The sequence below is a fragment of the Carassius auratus genome, unplaced genomic scaffold (assembly GCF_003368295.1).
Source record: "Carassius auratus strain Wakin unplaced genomic scaffold, ASM336829v1 scaf_tig00214826, whole genome shotgun sequence".
In the NCBI taxonomy this organism is placed as follows: Eukaryota; Metazoa; Chordata; class Actinopteri; order Cypriniformes; family Cyprinidae; genus Carassius; species Carassius auratus.
Window position 1 is genome coordinate 370,769 of NW_020527818.1, and position 16,112 is coordinate 386,880.

At 38.8% G+C, this 16,112-nt stretch overlaps 1 protein-coding gene across 1 annotated transcript in view; it reads right to left on the reverse strand.

The window, feature by feature from the left end:
- Positions 1 to 3,335: 3,335 nt before the first annotated feature.
- LOC113093003 (uncharacterized) overlaps positions 3,336 to 16,112 on the reverse strand; it is a 45,833-nt gene continuing 33,056 nt past the window's right edge. The window contains exons 3-7 of the mRNA XM_026258824.1: positions 13,688 to 13,742; positions 13,509 to 13,596; positions 11,540 to 12,081; positions 8,514 to 8,633; positions 3,336 to 4,237 (exon numbers count right to left, since the gene is read on the reverse strand). Of these exons, the coding sequence (XP_026114609.1) occupies positions 3,782 to 4,237; positions 8,514 to 8,633; positions 11,540 to 12,081; positions 13,509 to 13,596; positions 13,688 to 13,742 (1,261 nt within the window). The 3' untranslated portion in view covers positions 3,336 to 3,781. The remainder of the gene's footprint in view (positions 4,238 to 8,513; positions 8,634 to 11,539; positions 12,082 to 13,508; positions 13,597 to 13,687; positions 13,743 to 16,112) is intronic.

Sequence of the window (16,112 nt, forward strand, 5' to 3'; positions counted from 1 at the left end):
TTGCAGTAGAATAATCAACACACAACCAGTCATAAGGTGCAACTTTATTAAAAAAGTAAAAACAAATATTCATATGAATTTTTTTATAGAAAACATTACAATCTTTTTCACAGAATATTACTAAACATATTTTATTTATTTTTTATTTAATTTTTTGTCTTCATACACTATTCTCTGCGTTACACTTTGGATGGACCACACATAGCCAAGGACATATGCTGGGGAAGCAGTGTTACAATGTACACACTTCACAACATATAACCTAAACAGCAGGAGAAGAAACCTTTCATTGCTTTTTAAAACATCAACACCAGAGCTTTTCTTTTATAATATAGTTATGTTGCATTGCATTATGCTCTATATACATGCGATTTGGTCTGTTTTGTCATGGTATAATGTCTATTTCTGTTTAACCACATATGATTGAGTGAACAAGAAGCATCACGTCAGTCAATACGTCTGTTGAATGCAAGCAAATGGATTTTTAATAGATATTTTATTTACATACTTGCCAATAAATATCTTATTTCGGGCATGTAATATCTCCGCCTCTTTTATGAACAAATGTGGTTGAAAAACCAATAAACCCTTGTGCAACCTGTACAAATCACACCCTGAAAGATCTAGTTTTCATCAAAAACAATGCACGGCCGGACGATCGGTTCTCCCAGCCTCACTCAGAAGTGACAACATCAAAAAACACAGATCGACCCTGCAATACAAAGCAAGCCTTGTGCTAGAAGGACAGATTCAGAAGTGGGAGGAACCCCCAAGCCAAAGCTAAAGTGGAGCACACTTCCTCCCTCAATACGGCAATCGTCATATCTCAAGGACTCATGTTAATAACGGCAGGGAGGGCTACAGTTGCTTTGAGACCAGATCCCCACGTACGAGTCCTGGACCAGATATGTGCTTTGTGCTCCCTGAGAAGATCCATAACCTCTCAGCAGCAGCCGTCTGTGGCGTCTCCACTTCCCATTTGGTGACCGGTATCCCCTATTTTTGGCACTATGTCTTTTAGTGAGAGGCACGGGAATGAATCATACATTATATCTGATGCACCAGAGAGAATAAAGAAAAAAACGAGAGCTTTTGTTTCCAGAAGCATGCATTGCGAGCAAGGAAATAGTTGCAGCCTATACTTGAACAGAACAGTGGAACAGGTGAATGGCAGTGATAGTAGCTTTCTCAACACGTTGCTACAAGTGGAAACGAGTTAACCAATACAGTTTTATAAGAAAATAGAGTGCCATAAAAATCTTTCATCTTGGTATATATTAAAACTGACATGACGAACCCAACGTTTCTCACCATAGGTTGCATGTGACATGAGGACAGTATCTTGGTTATTTATCCTTAGTGAACTCTATCTATCCATCCCTGAGCTGATAACTTGGCCCTCTCAAATCCCAAAATCCCTTTCCTTTGAGCCGTTCCTGTAGCCCTCCAACAGACTTTAATGATCTGAATATGCTGAGTATACTCGGTTAAGTAAAATAACCAACCATGCATTGGAGATGTTTTATTTCATGCCGATGGCCCTCTGAAGTTTTCTGGGATCATCTCGAATGGTTTCCCTTTGCAGAGGTTGCTGCATTGTGCTATCATATTCCCCGATCCCAAGCTCCCATAATGCATTTGGGAAAGGCATTGTTTACATTAGGATCAAGTCGCACAGACAGCCTAGAATATGAGACGTCCTTGCAAAAGACATTTGCTAGCAACCATAAGCCTTGTGCTGTGTTTTCCTTGGACACTGTCTCCATGAAATGCTGCTGGCTAAGCCAGCCGGAGGCCAGCGAGCCGCGGAGCAGTGCTGGCACACACTGACCTGAGAACAGTGGATCGAGAGCGGCCCCGGCCAAACTAGAAGCATTTATTGCCCTCTGTACACACACCGCAATGTTCCAGCACACTGGCGCTACAAGCCTCATAAACTCTCATGTTAACAATGGCCATTGAAAATGACATGTTAACTAGGCTGAGGCATCCCGAAAACCTTGTTTTGCTCGCTTTTTTTTTTCTTCTACCTTATATTCTGTTAATATTTCAAAAATGTCTTGTGAGAAACGAGTGGCATATCACTAAAACTACCTGACACATCCAAAGATTGGGCAGAAGTGGCATGCTATAGACAAAATAACCAAAAATCAAAAGAAATTCAAGAGCTAATGCACGTACACAGCCATAAAGTGACCTTTAAACAGGCTCACATGGAATCTGCACCTACAGAACCCCACACATATATATATATATATATATATATATATAAATGCTTTTTCATAGCATAAAGTGTATTTTAGAAATCTATTCAAATAGAAATTACTTTAAACCGTAATATTTATCTATATTGCTGTTTTGACTGTATTTTTTAATACAAAAAATGCTTCCTTGGAGGGCATAAGAGACTTAAAAACATTTATAATTAGTCAACCAGACCCAAAACTTTTGAACATTAGTGCATACTGTATATTATTATTATTATTATTATGTATTTTATTGTAAGGTAATAATAATGGTATCTAATGCATTCAGGTGACCAGGGAGCTTAATTAAACCCATTCTATCAGCATTAAATCAATTAAAGATAATTATCAGATTCTCCAAATTCAGTGGCCTAAATAAATAAATAAATAAATACATACCTGCAGATTCCACCTGGGCCTGACTGCAAGTAACATGCATACTGAAAAAATGACCAGACATACCGTATGTACACCACCTAAACTGTCAGACTGCATACATGATGTTTAAGGTGGAAAACAAGAGAAGTTAACTCTGTGTTTTTTCAGCTAAACTAACACTGTGATGGTGGCTGGCCGTCTCAAGCGGAGAGAGCCAGTCAGGTGTGTTTTCAGAGCGGGAGGGGGTGAGGAAGAAGCTGACGTTTCATGTGCTCCCTGTGTTAATGTGCAGTGTGTGTATTGTGATCTAACACTGCCCATCAAAAGCTTGGAATAATCAAGATTTTTTAAATCTTTTTGGAAATCATTTCTTATGCTTACCAGGGGTGTATTATTGATGAAAATACAGTATATATTATGAATAATTATTACAATTTAAAATAACAGTTTTCTGTTTGAATATATTTAAAATGTAATTTATTCCAGTGAGCCAAAGCTGTATTTCCAGCATCATTCCTCCAGTCTTCAGTGTCACATGATCCTTCAGAAATCTTTCTGATATGATGTTTTGCTGCTCAAGAATTATTATCAACTGCTGAAAATTCAGCTTCGCATCACAGGAATAAATAACATTTTAAAATAATCAAATGGAAGACATTTTAAATTGTAATAATATTTCACAATATTACTGTTTTAAATGTATTTTGGTGTCTTGGTGAGCACAAGAGGCTTCTTTTATGTTCAAAAACATAAAAAAAAATCTGTCTGGTACTGTATATAAATAATCAGATTCAAACTTGCCTGTGCTACAGTGAGTCTTAAAGTCATATTGATTTTAATCCTGCATTAAACTATCATTAGCAACTGTAGCATGGTGGAAAAATCAGTTTTGATCCCTGGATTTGGTGAGCATGCCTGTCAGCTAAAAACAGGTCTGGTTGTTCAGCCAATTCAGTGTTGTTCTGTCTGCATGAGTGCTGCGTCTGATTGTGCACTCCTATGGTAAGGATAAATATACATTGGTTGTGTGGTTGTGTAGGTTTGCGTGTGTTTGGCAGCTGTAGCCTGTGTATTTTTTCATTTGTGAGAACCAGAGGGCCGCAGTTGGTTTCCCCCCCTCTGTAGGTGTTTAATTCGATGGTTAAAGTCAGGCTTTTTTATAGCCCCGTAACGTACATTTCCATGCCGTCATTAAAGGTAAAGATAGTGGTGGTGCTCGCTGCGTTTGCGCCCTGCTTCACGTCGCCGATAGTCTCGTAAAAGTTCTCGCAGGTCATGGCTCTGTCCGGACCCTGTGCGGGTTTCTTTTTGGGCTTCAGCGTGTTGCTGGCCAGCTTCTCCCGTTTCCGGTGGGAGTCGATGGTGGCGTAGGCTGGGTCTGTCTCCTGCGCCAGGCCCCGGGGCCACGTCTTCTCGCCAACAGGTTCGTAGCAGGGCTCCTCGTGGGAGCTGCACCTCCCCCACGACTCGTCCCCTGCAGCACCGGGGGCAGGCCAGCCTGTGCTGCCCCGCTCCACCTCCTGGGACGCCGGCGGCCTGCTCTCCTCCTGGCTTTGACCCTGCTGGTGTTTCCTCTTCAGGGTCTTACAAACGGTAGAGTACATGTCAGAGATCTGAGGAAAGAGATAGAGAACCGCAGAATGAGAAACACTGAGGAGCCTGCCAAAGATCAGCTTTTGCCAAAGTGGATTTCGTAATAATAACCGCCCTGGGGCGCATTCTCAAGTTACAGTTATAGTGCTGAAGCGGTTACAAAAAGCACACAGATTTCAGAACTTGCAAAGTTGATTTCCACCAGTAAATACCACTTGGCCATGCAGTAGCTAGTTGGATGCTTGCACCATCTTTATATTTGCTTCTAAGTCAACTCACCTTTATTTATATAATGCTTTATACAATACTGATTGTGTCAAAGCAGCTTTACAGTGGCAAACAGGAAACTAGTACTACTAGAAACTACACTGATTTTCAAGGTAAGAAGAGGAAGAGTTAACACAACATAACCTCTAATATGCCTGAAGATGTAGCATGAGCGCTACACAGACGCCCACAGCGTTGAGTGTTTGACTCGTGTGTCATAGTGTGTGTGGTAACAGGACTCTGCTTGCACACAGCAGAAACATGACCCACTTTAGCCGTGCTGGACAGAGCCAGTGTAAACGCTCTTATCTGTTACCTAACCCGCAGATAAGCCTGTTAAACTTTCACCACAGCAGCCCACCGAGACGTCGTTAACCTCTCTAACCAGACAGGAGGTAAACGAGTGGGAAGATTTCCTTCTCTAACGTCCATGTGTGCTCTATTACGAGCGTGTGATTCATCGTGAACACTGATCATAGGTGTGCGATATTTATCATCAGTGTGCAAGCTTACGTTATCGAGTTTGCAAAACAAAAACATGTCTTGCCTGTGAATGCAGTTGCAAATGTGATTGATTCTGTACAACAGTTCGCCAAACAAGATGTTAATAGATAGCGAGTCACACTTTACACACAATAGTGTTGTTTCACCAATGAAAACTGTTCCACGCAAAGCTGTAGCAGGACACTTGTGTGCATTTCAGAGCAACACTGCCCTGTTTTGTTCTTGAATGAATCTGTTTTTGATCATTTGAGTCAGATTTAATTATCCAATTTATAAAGACAGTCACATGCTTCATTTCTAAATTAATCGGCCAATTTGAACGAATCATTTGAATGAATGAATCATAGCCTATGCGAACAACAGTACGGCATTAGTGTAGTATGTCCCGAATTCACAGTATTCATAAAATAGTAGCCGAAAAGTACCCAGATGACCTACTACTTCCTATTTGATTCTGAAGTGCATTTGATGGACACTTTACTATCCCATGAGGCCACGGGAGAGGTTTTATGAGTGCAACTGATGCTGGTGGGTCACGTGAAAGTAACAACATGTCGGATGTCGTACGTCCAAATTTCATTCATACTGCCCATATTCACATCATATACACTGCACCTTTTTAGCGGTCATGAAGTAAGTTCAAACATACTAAAAAATATAGTTATCGCTATTGGAAAATAATCCCTCAAAATACTGACTTTTGTTTGGCATTATTGCACACTCCTTACACTGATAAGCATGTGTGTGTGTGTTCACCTCACATGCCCTCTCTGTGGTAGATGACATTTAGCACTCCCAGCTCATTGGCATGTGTAAAATCCCAGTCAAGAATTCAACTTGGCTCTCTAACTCACATAGTGACCTTTAAAGCATTCATGTGTACAAGCTGAGAAGATGTAATGGCATGAATAGAGCTGCGGATACGATTGCGTTTGTCATGTTAAAACCTCTAACCGGTCTGGAAAACAACGCCGAAGCATTAAGTATTTTAGCCTGTACTGTAATCTGCAGGCCACGGCACGACGCAGCATGCATCTGAACACAGGCAGGACTGAACCAGCCGATTTCAAGAAAACCGCCGAGTTTCATGTTGTTTGAAACTCCCAAATGTGTGTGTGTCTGTGTGCGCCCTGCTGATCTCTTTTCCTCCGTGTCGAGCATTGTTTACCGTGCTGTGCAGCGCTTTGCAGAGCGAGAGGAAATCACAATGACGGGGATTTCAAAACTCTCTGCAGCTGTTGAGAAAGCCTTGAGAGGTTTTTTTTCCTTCCTCTTGCTCTCTCACTTTGCTCTCTCAATCTCTTTTACTTTCTCCATTATATTGCCCTTTCTTTCTCTTTCCATTGCAACCCCCCTCCAACTCACTCTTACACACACACACACACACACACACACACTTTTCTAATAATTTCTCTTTTTGCAAAAACAATCTTCTGAGGCAACTCAATCTTACATGACTTGTAGCATGCAGGTGTGTTTGCACTTGGACACAAAAGCCATGGGAATTGTACCATTTGTAGATTTCTGATTAGGATTATATTAGGTAAATACAATATAAAATGATTTCAACTGGAAATGGATAATGTAATAATATAATTAATTGCATTTAAATGTTTTAAGCTCAGAGAGAAACTACAGGTAATACTTTTAAAAATGAATTGTTCACAATGCACAACCCTGGTTTTAAAAAGTCCAATGATTTTCCCATGTTGAGCATAATGTGTTTAGTGAAGTGGAGCTGAGGGCCATGCACACACCTCATGACATGAAACTGGGCGTGTCTGGACAAGAGAAGGAATGAGCAGAGATACCGAGCGTGGAGGAGTGTGTTCAGCTCACCTGAGCCAAAGACGTTCAGAATAAGTGTACACTGACATTTTTGAAGTACATTTAATGCCACTAGAGGTGCACATTTTAAAATAAGATATCAGAATTGTGTTATTAATATCAATGCACATTCAGGAGGTAAAAAGTATGAACATTTTTAAGATATGGCTAGCTATGGAACAAGCAATACTGAGTTAATTTATATGTATATTAAGGAAACATGTTGAATTTATTGATGAATATGTAAACCTGATAATTGTGCATTTAAAACGCATGCAGTTTATTATTAATAGTACTATTAAAGAAACATTGGTCACACTTTATTTTAGGGTCCAATTCTCACTATTTATTCTCCTTATTTGCTGCTTATTAATAGTTTATAAGGTAGTTGTTAAGTTTAGGGTATTGGGTAGGATTATGGATGTCATGCATTATATGTACTTTATAAGCACTAATAAACAGCCAATATGTTAATAATAGACATGCTAATAAGCAACTAGTTATTAGTGTGAATTGGACCCTATACTAAACTGTTAACGAAACATTATGTATGACCTACACATATACATCACATTACGTTTATCAATGTTAAAACTGTGTAATGCACATTTTAAATTGATTTCATATACATAAATTGAAGGCCTAAATATACATATATTTTCTGAGTGTATCTTGAATTAAGATTGCCTTTACTTACTCTACCATTTTTTCTTTTTTTAACATTTTGTGAGCTTTATACTTAAAACAACAAACTATTTAAACTTGAAAGTTTAAAGAAAGAAAGACGTATAAAAAAATACTAAGCAGCAAAACTGCTGGATTGATTTCTGAAGGATTGTGTGACACTGAAGACTGGAGTAATGATGCTGAAAATACAGCTTTGGAATAAATTGCATTTAAAATATATTCAATTTCAAAACCGTTATTATAATAATAATATTTCACAAGTTTGCAGTATTTTTGATCAAATAAATGCAGCTCTGCTGAGCATAAGAAACATTAAATATATCTATAAAAATTAGATTCCTGCCTATTCATCTATTATTAGTCCTAAAGTATGATAGTATACAGTTTAGCTTTTCTATTAAATCCTGATGACATTTAGGGAATATTAACTAAAAAGGAGACAACACTGATTAAGAAAACATTTTCTTTTTTTTTTGCCGTGATAATGGTTGCATCTAAATTCCTGTTAGCATCTATATTTATTCTCCAAACATAATCTACACTTTTTATCTGAAACCAAGTTGTGAGTTTTGATCGGTCACAGGAAGTTGATTAAACACACATTTACCCAGAGTGCCTGTCTGTCCAGACCTCTCCCCACTTCTCATATTCCTCCCCTCACACCAACCCTGAACTGACAGTCAACAAGCACGGTCTACAGACCTTTGACCTCCCTGTTAGTCATGCCATACCAAGCCAGCCAAAGAGAGAGAGAGAGAGGAGGAAGAGAGTTGAGAGGGGGAGGGAGAAATTAAGGCTTAAACTCTCTCTCTCACAAGCCACGATATATCAGCCATCATTCCACTCACTTCCAAACTCTTTATTGATGCACAAGGGTCAGACCAAAGAGATCCGAAGCGGTCCTGGGTTTTAGAGGTCAAATGTCAAAGTCTGAAACCTGATCCATTCATGTAAACCTGGACAAATGTCATGACCCCGTCTGCAGTGCTGGGATAGCGAGGCAGACGTTACCTCCACGGCGGTGGGATGGCTGTGTCCGTTCTCCAGCTGAGGAACCCCTGGCACGATCATCTCGTCCTCTTCTGGTGGTTTCCAAATGTACTGCTCTCCGTTGCCCATGAAGACCGCCTCCTGTTGGACACACGAGGAACATGCGAGACGGTCAGATCTCCTCGAACATTGCAATTTGATGTCAACTCAAGTCAAGCTCTCCATGCCATGAGTTCATGAGAGAAGCAGCGACATCCATTTTGTGAACCAATCAATTTCTCCGTTTTTTTTTTTTTCTAGGCATTTTGAATGAATCAGCAACTGTTGTTTGTGATAACACTGAATCATACGTCACCTATCAGAGTGATTCGATTCTACAACCTGACTGATTAAACAATCCATATGAAGAGATTAAAAGAATCATTCACTCAAAAATAAAAATGTATTCATTTTCAGGACATCAAAGATGTAGATGAGTTTGTTTTTCATGAAAACAGATTTAGAGAAATGTAGCATTGCATCTCTTGCTCTCCTCTGTAGTGAATGGGTGCCGTCAGAATGAGAGACCAAACAGCTGATACAAACATCACAATAATCCACAAGTGATTCACATGGCACCAGTCCATCAGTTAATGTCTTGTGAAGTGATAAGCTGCGTGTTTGAACCAAATTAAGGCCGTTGAAGCGTTATTATGGATAGAGGTATTTTGTCCAAAAGTGAAGGTTTAAAGTTAAATCGTGTTAATGATGGATTTGTTTCTGACAAACATGCAACTTTTCAATTCACAAGATGTTAATTAATGGACTGAAGTCATGTGGATTATTGTGATGTTTTTATCAGATGTTTGGACTCTCATTTTGACGGCACCCATTCAGCGTGAATAAACTTTTAGCAAAAAAACTTTTGCCTTGTCAACAAAGTAAAATAAGTTTAAATGAAAGCACTAAAATGACTGAAATATATATATATATATATATATATATATATATATATATATATATATATATATATATATATATATATATATATACACATATATAAATTAAACAGAAAAAGTAATATAAAACAATAATAAAAATTAAAATATTTAAAACAAATGTTATTAAAATGAATTCTTAAAATATAAAATAAAGGCTGAATATTAATAAAACTACCATGACCTAATGACCTAAATTTTGGTCTGTTTCTGTCACAGAAAGCTATTATATGAAATCAGAACACTTGAAATTTTCAGCAAAAAATGTATAAACCAGTTTTGTGATTACATTTTTTGTCATTTTGGAGCTCAACAGTACCACTCCTGATTCATTTTCATTATGAAAATAAAACGGGTGGCCAGTGCATTCTTCAGAAGTTCACCATTTGTGTCTCACAGAACAAGGAAAGAAAGTCATGCTGGTCTGGAATGACACGAACTGTTCCTTTAATTTAGAGCTGATTGGTGTTTGTTTCTACAATGGAAATGTTCTTTGAGTTAATCATTGCAGGGACAGATGTGTACGCAGAATAGAGAGCCAATGATTAAAGTGGGAAAGAAACACACCACCTCTATGAAAGATTAATACCAGCAGATGAATGGCTTCAGTGTTTGCTGCTATTTATTTCCCTGGCGGAAGCAACTACCTGCTCTGTGGTTCCTCCCAGATGCCTTTAACAAAAAAATAAAAAATACAAAAAATAAAAACACACACATGGCGGGGCAGGCAGCCTGCAAACAGACCTTACATAATCCAGCCCAGTGCACTGGAGTAACACATGTGCTGCACAACCACACTGCATGCTTGTTTTCATATAAAAAAAAAAAAAAAAGCTCTAGATACTGGCTTGGATATGATGCAGGTCAAAGACACACACACACACACACAAATATTGTTTAGCCTTCCTTAAACATCAAATGGCACACTGTAAATCAGATTTAGAAAGATAAGTCTGCACTGAATACAATACTGTGCCTGTGTAAACAAGCCATCAATCAACAAACCTCTGACAAAGAAGATTTTTATCTCCATATGTGGCAAACAAATGGCACAAACACACACATAAAGACAAGTAGAGCAGAGCTGAGTTAGCAGGAAGACTGGATCATTATCCGATCATTGTCTGTGTGTTTTCCATTTTAAAGGCACCATCACTCTGCTCCGCAAAACTTGATACAGATATGGGTGAGATGCACACACACACACACACACACAAAGTAACAATGCAACCCTTCAGTTCATTTTTAATACTAAGTCATCAGAATGTTTTCTCATTTTAAATGAGTAAGACCATGGGCAAGTCAACATTTGAACAATTCTTGGACCTCTTTTAATAATAATAAAAAAAAAATCTAAAAGATTGACCATGTAAATGTCACCAGTCATATTTCTATCAAGAAGGTTTTAGATAATGCTTCAGCCTGGTGGATCGAGGGGATGTTTTCATAGGAAACAGCACTCTCAAGTGGTCAAAACGTGTAACTGCACTACCAGACTCTCCGCATTTAAATTGGCGCAAATGCCAGACAATTAATTTTTTTCTCACTTCTTTTTTTATGTCGCCTACAACAACAGCATTAGCTTTTCTCAAAAAAAAAAAAATAAAAAAATAAAAAAAAAAAATGAGAGCAAAATGAATGCAAAACATACCATAATGATGCTGGAGTGTTCTAAGTCATTGCCATGGCAGTGCCATGCTTAACTGTTCTGAGTGTTTAGGGTGTTTGTTACTTTTTAGTTGCTGGGGTGTTCTGGGTGGTTGCTAGGGCACTGCTATGTGGCTGCTAAGTTGTTCTGAGTGTACACTCTCAGAAAAACAAAAGGTACCAAAGTTATTGGGGCAGTACCTTTTCAACAGGGAAGTGCCTTTTGAAAAGGTACTACCCCAGTGACAGCTTTTGAACCTTTGTTTGTGAGAATTTAGGGTGTTTTAGGTGTCTTGAAAGAGTCTACATGACACTCTGTTCTCCAGGAATATCCGTTCTTTAAAGGTTTCTGTGAGCGTTTCGCCCCTGCAGGATGAGCTATAACTGTTCTGAACCTGTGGGGCCGAGCTGTGTCATATTCACCTTCGGGAAATTGGGCAGGTGAAATGGTTCCAGTGTTTTCCTAGGCAAGGTGCTGCTGGAGGACTCGCTGCTGGACACGCTCTGGTGCTCTCTTTCTCCATCCTCCAGCACTTCCTCCCTCCTGCCGCGCTCCAGCTTCTTCACCTTCCGTATGGAGGCGTACTCCGCCGTCACTTCGTCTTGACTCACGCCGTTCACGCCTCCTCTGCTTGCACCGCGGCCGCTCCCGTTGAGCGTCGGGCTGTGGGCACGGCGCTGAGTGGGCGTGTTGCTTGACGTCGGGGCAGGGGCAGCAGGTGGGGCAGCTTTATCAGGCCCCGCCCCTTTGATCCCAACGCTCTCGTACAGGCCGTCATCCGGCAGGAGGGATGAGGGAGAGGAGCGGCGGCAGACTTCAGAGTAGGTGTGCTCACGTTCCTCATTCTCAGATTTTTTGGGAGCTCGAGGCAGCTGGCGGCCTGGACTGGGACGGAGGTCAGACGTGGAGCGGCGGGTATGAAGGAGCAGAAGATCCATGCTGGCCGGACGGCTCTTAGGGCCACCTGTCCATCACAATAACACAGATTAGTATTAGAGAGATGGGACAGATTCAAGTCTGGAGGACTGATGTCATATTGGATAAAATATGTACAAAGGGCCATTAATAAAAATGTCACATTTGACATAACTCCAGGAAAACACAAGAGGGCAGACCATTACTATTAGGATTGTGTTTCTGACCACACACTCACAATCTTACATGTGTTTAAACCTGCGTAGAGGTGGTGCAATGAGTTTGAAGTCAAAGTGAAACTACAAAAAAGTAAATATTGTTTTCTAAACTATATATCAGATGATATTCCCAAAGCTAAAAAGGGTCAAATAACCCTAGGCTAGTTCGCAAGCTAATTAGCATACCTGACACTGGCACCTGTTTGTTCCCAGCCAACAATGAACATTCTCACAACGTTTTTATGAAAGTTATTAAGTTATATAATTTTTTAGGACAAAACATTCTTAAAGTAATGTTTCTGGAACATTGTTATTACTTTATGAATATTTTATATAAGGTCTCACGACATTGAGAGAAGACATTCTTGTGATCTTGTGATGTTATTTGTACTTGGTTATTAGAATAAATAAACAAAAAAATGCAAAAGAAATATGCTAGATTTTTAAAATAATATTAGTAGAAAGGTGTAAGTAAATTATAAATAATTAGAGATTTTGACATTTTAATGTTCTTAAGACATTTTAAATAAATGTTACATTGTCGGTGAAAATATAGTAGAACTTTGTTCTAAACATTTCGGGAATCTTTAAATAAAGTTCTACTCATGGCAAGAAAACCGGACATATTTACATTCTTAGAAAATTAATACATTTTCAAATAATATTTGAGTGTGGAAAAAGTTACCAGAACACTGGAAGAAAAGTTTTTGTAACTTTTAAATAACGTTATAATTGTGACAAGGAAACGGGACATCAATATCAAAATTTTACCACCATAATTTGTAACATGGGTTGAAACTTGTGGTCTCGGTAACTTCCGCAGAAAAAGGAAAGTCTTTTCACAGTTGAAGAAATATATTAATATTTCTTGGAATAATGTGGACTGATGATCTGAGGATATTAAGACCAGGAGCATGTATTAGGACAGTAAATAGAGTAAACCTTGTTTTCATGTTGACCTTGTTATCCTTCTTATTGTGTATTTTGTGTTTTACACGCTAAATAAAGTGAGTCTGGATTTATAGAATCAGAAGAAGATGTATTTAAGGCTTAGAGATGTGTGTGTTGTGTGTGTGTCATCATCAGCCTCGCAGATCACACGTCTGTGACTGAGGGAACATGAGCTAGTAAACATCTAACCATGACAAGTCTCTGGAGACGTCAGTCTTTGCACACTCGTGCGCCGGCCAGTGCATGTGTGCGTCTGTGTGTGGTTAATGTGTCTTGTGTCCATACATCATGAAGAGCAGTGTCTCACCGTTTGCGTTGCAGGGCAGTCTGTGCATGTCATGCAGGCGGGTGTCAGATTTACTCATCGAGTTCAGCTTGGACTGGCGCAGAGCAGCCTGAAATTCAAAACATCATCATCTTCATGTATGTACTGTACATCCATGTCCACAATTACACTTTGTCCAAATATACTTTTTCCGCACTCACTGTTTCTTTTCTTTGAGCGCCTCCGTTGGCGTGGCCATGTTTGCTCTTGCTTTTTCTGTAGACGTAAGGAGAACATAAAATACAGCAAACATGTTAAAGACCTGAACATCCTGTAAATAGATAGTTTTTAGTATTTGAAGGTGAGATGCAAATGCTGTTGTCAGGGAGTTAAACAATATTATACTGCCTTGTTTTGACCAAATTAGAAGCGCAGCACTATATGAAAAGTTCAAGATAAAGGGCAAATCTAGGGCAGAGATCATTATAAATATGTTTCATTTAACCATGGAAAGTATAAATTAATATAACTAAATATTTGTGTGTGTTATTTAACGTTTGTTCTAGATTTTCACATTAGCTTAACACACTAACCTGAAACTACAGAACACGACAGTGACTGGTGACTTTTTTTTCTTTTCTTTTTTTTTTGCAGGCTTGGCTCCAGTGATTTTTGCATACATCTTTACTATAAACATAAAACAAAATAATAATACGTTTATATTAATAATAAATTGTTACAAAAATAAACTTTTTATTTTTTTAAATGACACATATTTTGTATTGTTTTATTTGTATTTTTTTATTATGCATACAAGTTTTATTTTTTCTTGGAAGAACTGTATACTTTTCTTCAGCAAGGATGGATTCATTTGATCAAAAGTGACAGTAAAGACAGAAATGTAACTTTTTATTAATTTTTTAATTTTATTTTTTTAATAAATGCTGTTCTTTTGGAAGAATCATTAAATAATGCATCAATGTTTCCACAAAAAATATTGTTGATAATAATAAGAAATGTTAGCTTTGCATCACAGGAAAAAATTAATTTACATTTTAAAGTATATTCAAATAGAGAATTTCTTCAAACTGTAATAATATTTTACAGCATTGCTGTAATTTTGATCAAACAAATGTTTTTCAAACACCTTTAAGTATAAACACGTAAACAGCGTGTAGAGAGACTAACTTAATTATATACTTTACTTATTCATTTCACTTAATGGAATTGGATATTTGCTGTTGAGCTTGATTTTCATTTTCATGTTAACAGCGACCTCGTTTATTTGATTTTGGTTAGTGTAGTTCTTCACCTTCATTATGGAGGAAAGTGAAAGGGAACAGTGGAAGCCCGACTGCTGCGCTCTATTAGAATCATCTGTAAACCGCTCAAGAACGCAGCGCTCCTAATCAGTCACCTATGAGATCACATTCTGTTTAGAAAGCTGCAGTCTTCGCAGACACTAGACATGCAGCTCTGGGTTTTGTGCAGAGCTATTGTGCACTGTTGAATGGGACAGGAAGTTACATTCCTCTACAGCGGCTCTCTGTGGGTATATCGAGGGATGTCGTAATCATGAGGGACTAGATGTGATGCAGGTGTGCTGGAGGAAGATAGAGCGGGAGGATGGAGAGGTAACCCTGACGATCCCTCCTCCCTTGCTTTTCTTCTCCTCTCGTTCCCTACACACACCTGGTGTGACATCAATTATAGCTTCTCTCTCTCTCTCTCTCTCTCCCCCGATCCTACAGCCTGTGAAATACACTTTTTTTCCACACACACCTTTCTTTGTTCCTCTCACTCTCACCCCATTTTTAACATCCGCACATCTCTCACACTTAACGCGAATCTGTGCAAACAGAGGATTTTCTCTCCTCTCTCTCTCTCTCTCTCTCTCTCTCACTCCCTAAACTATATGAAGCCTTTGTTATGGATGAATAGATAACGAGACATTCAAAGTAGAATTAAGTAGAACAATGTTTGCATAATGGCAGTGTTTCCTGTTTGTTTGTAGCTGTGCCTCGTTCTGTTCCTTTGTGAAGGTCAGAAACTCAGGAGGCCGGAGGGACACGTTCACACCTGGGTGTTAGTGACCCTGTGTCTACACACATGACTTGCAGAAAGCACTGTACAAAGCTCAAAAACGTGCACAGCAAAATAACAGCTGCACCTGGCTACTGAGTACGCAGTCATGAATGCAGCATTAGCAAAGCCATGTTTTAAAGGAATATTCAAGGTTCAGTACAAGCTAAACTCAGCTACAGTAATCACTCCAGTCCATCGAATAACACCTTGTGAAGCAAAAAGCTGCATGTTTGTATAACAAAATCATCTTGAAGACAAAGATGTCTGAAACAGGAGAAAAATATGCAAAGATCAAGCACCGTTTATAAGTGAAAACAGTCGAGCTTGACTTCACAAGTTATTAACTGATGGACTGGAGTGTTGTGTATTACTGGTGGATTATTGTGATGTTTTTATCAGCTGTTTGGACTCTCATTCTGACGGCACCCATTCGCTGCAGAGCATCCACTGATGACCAAGTGATGCAATGCTACATTTCTCCAAATCTGTTCTGATGAAGAAACAAACACATTTGCATTTTGGATTGCCTGAGGGTGAGTGAATTTTTTGAAATGTTCATTT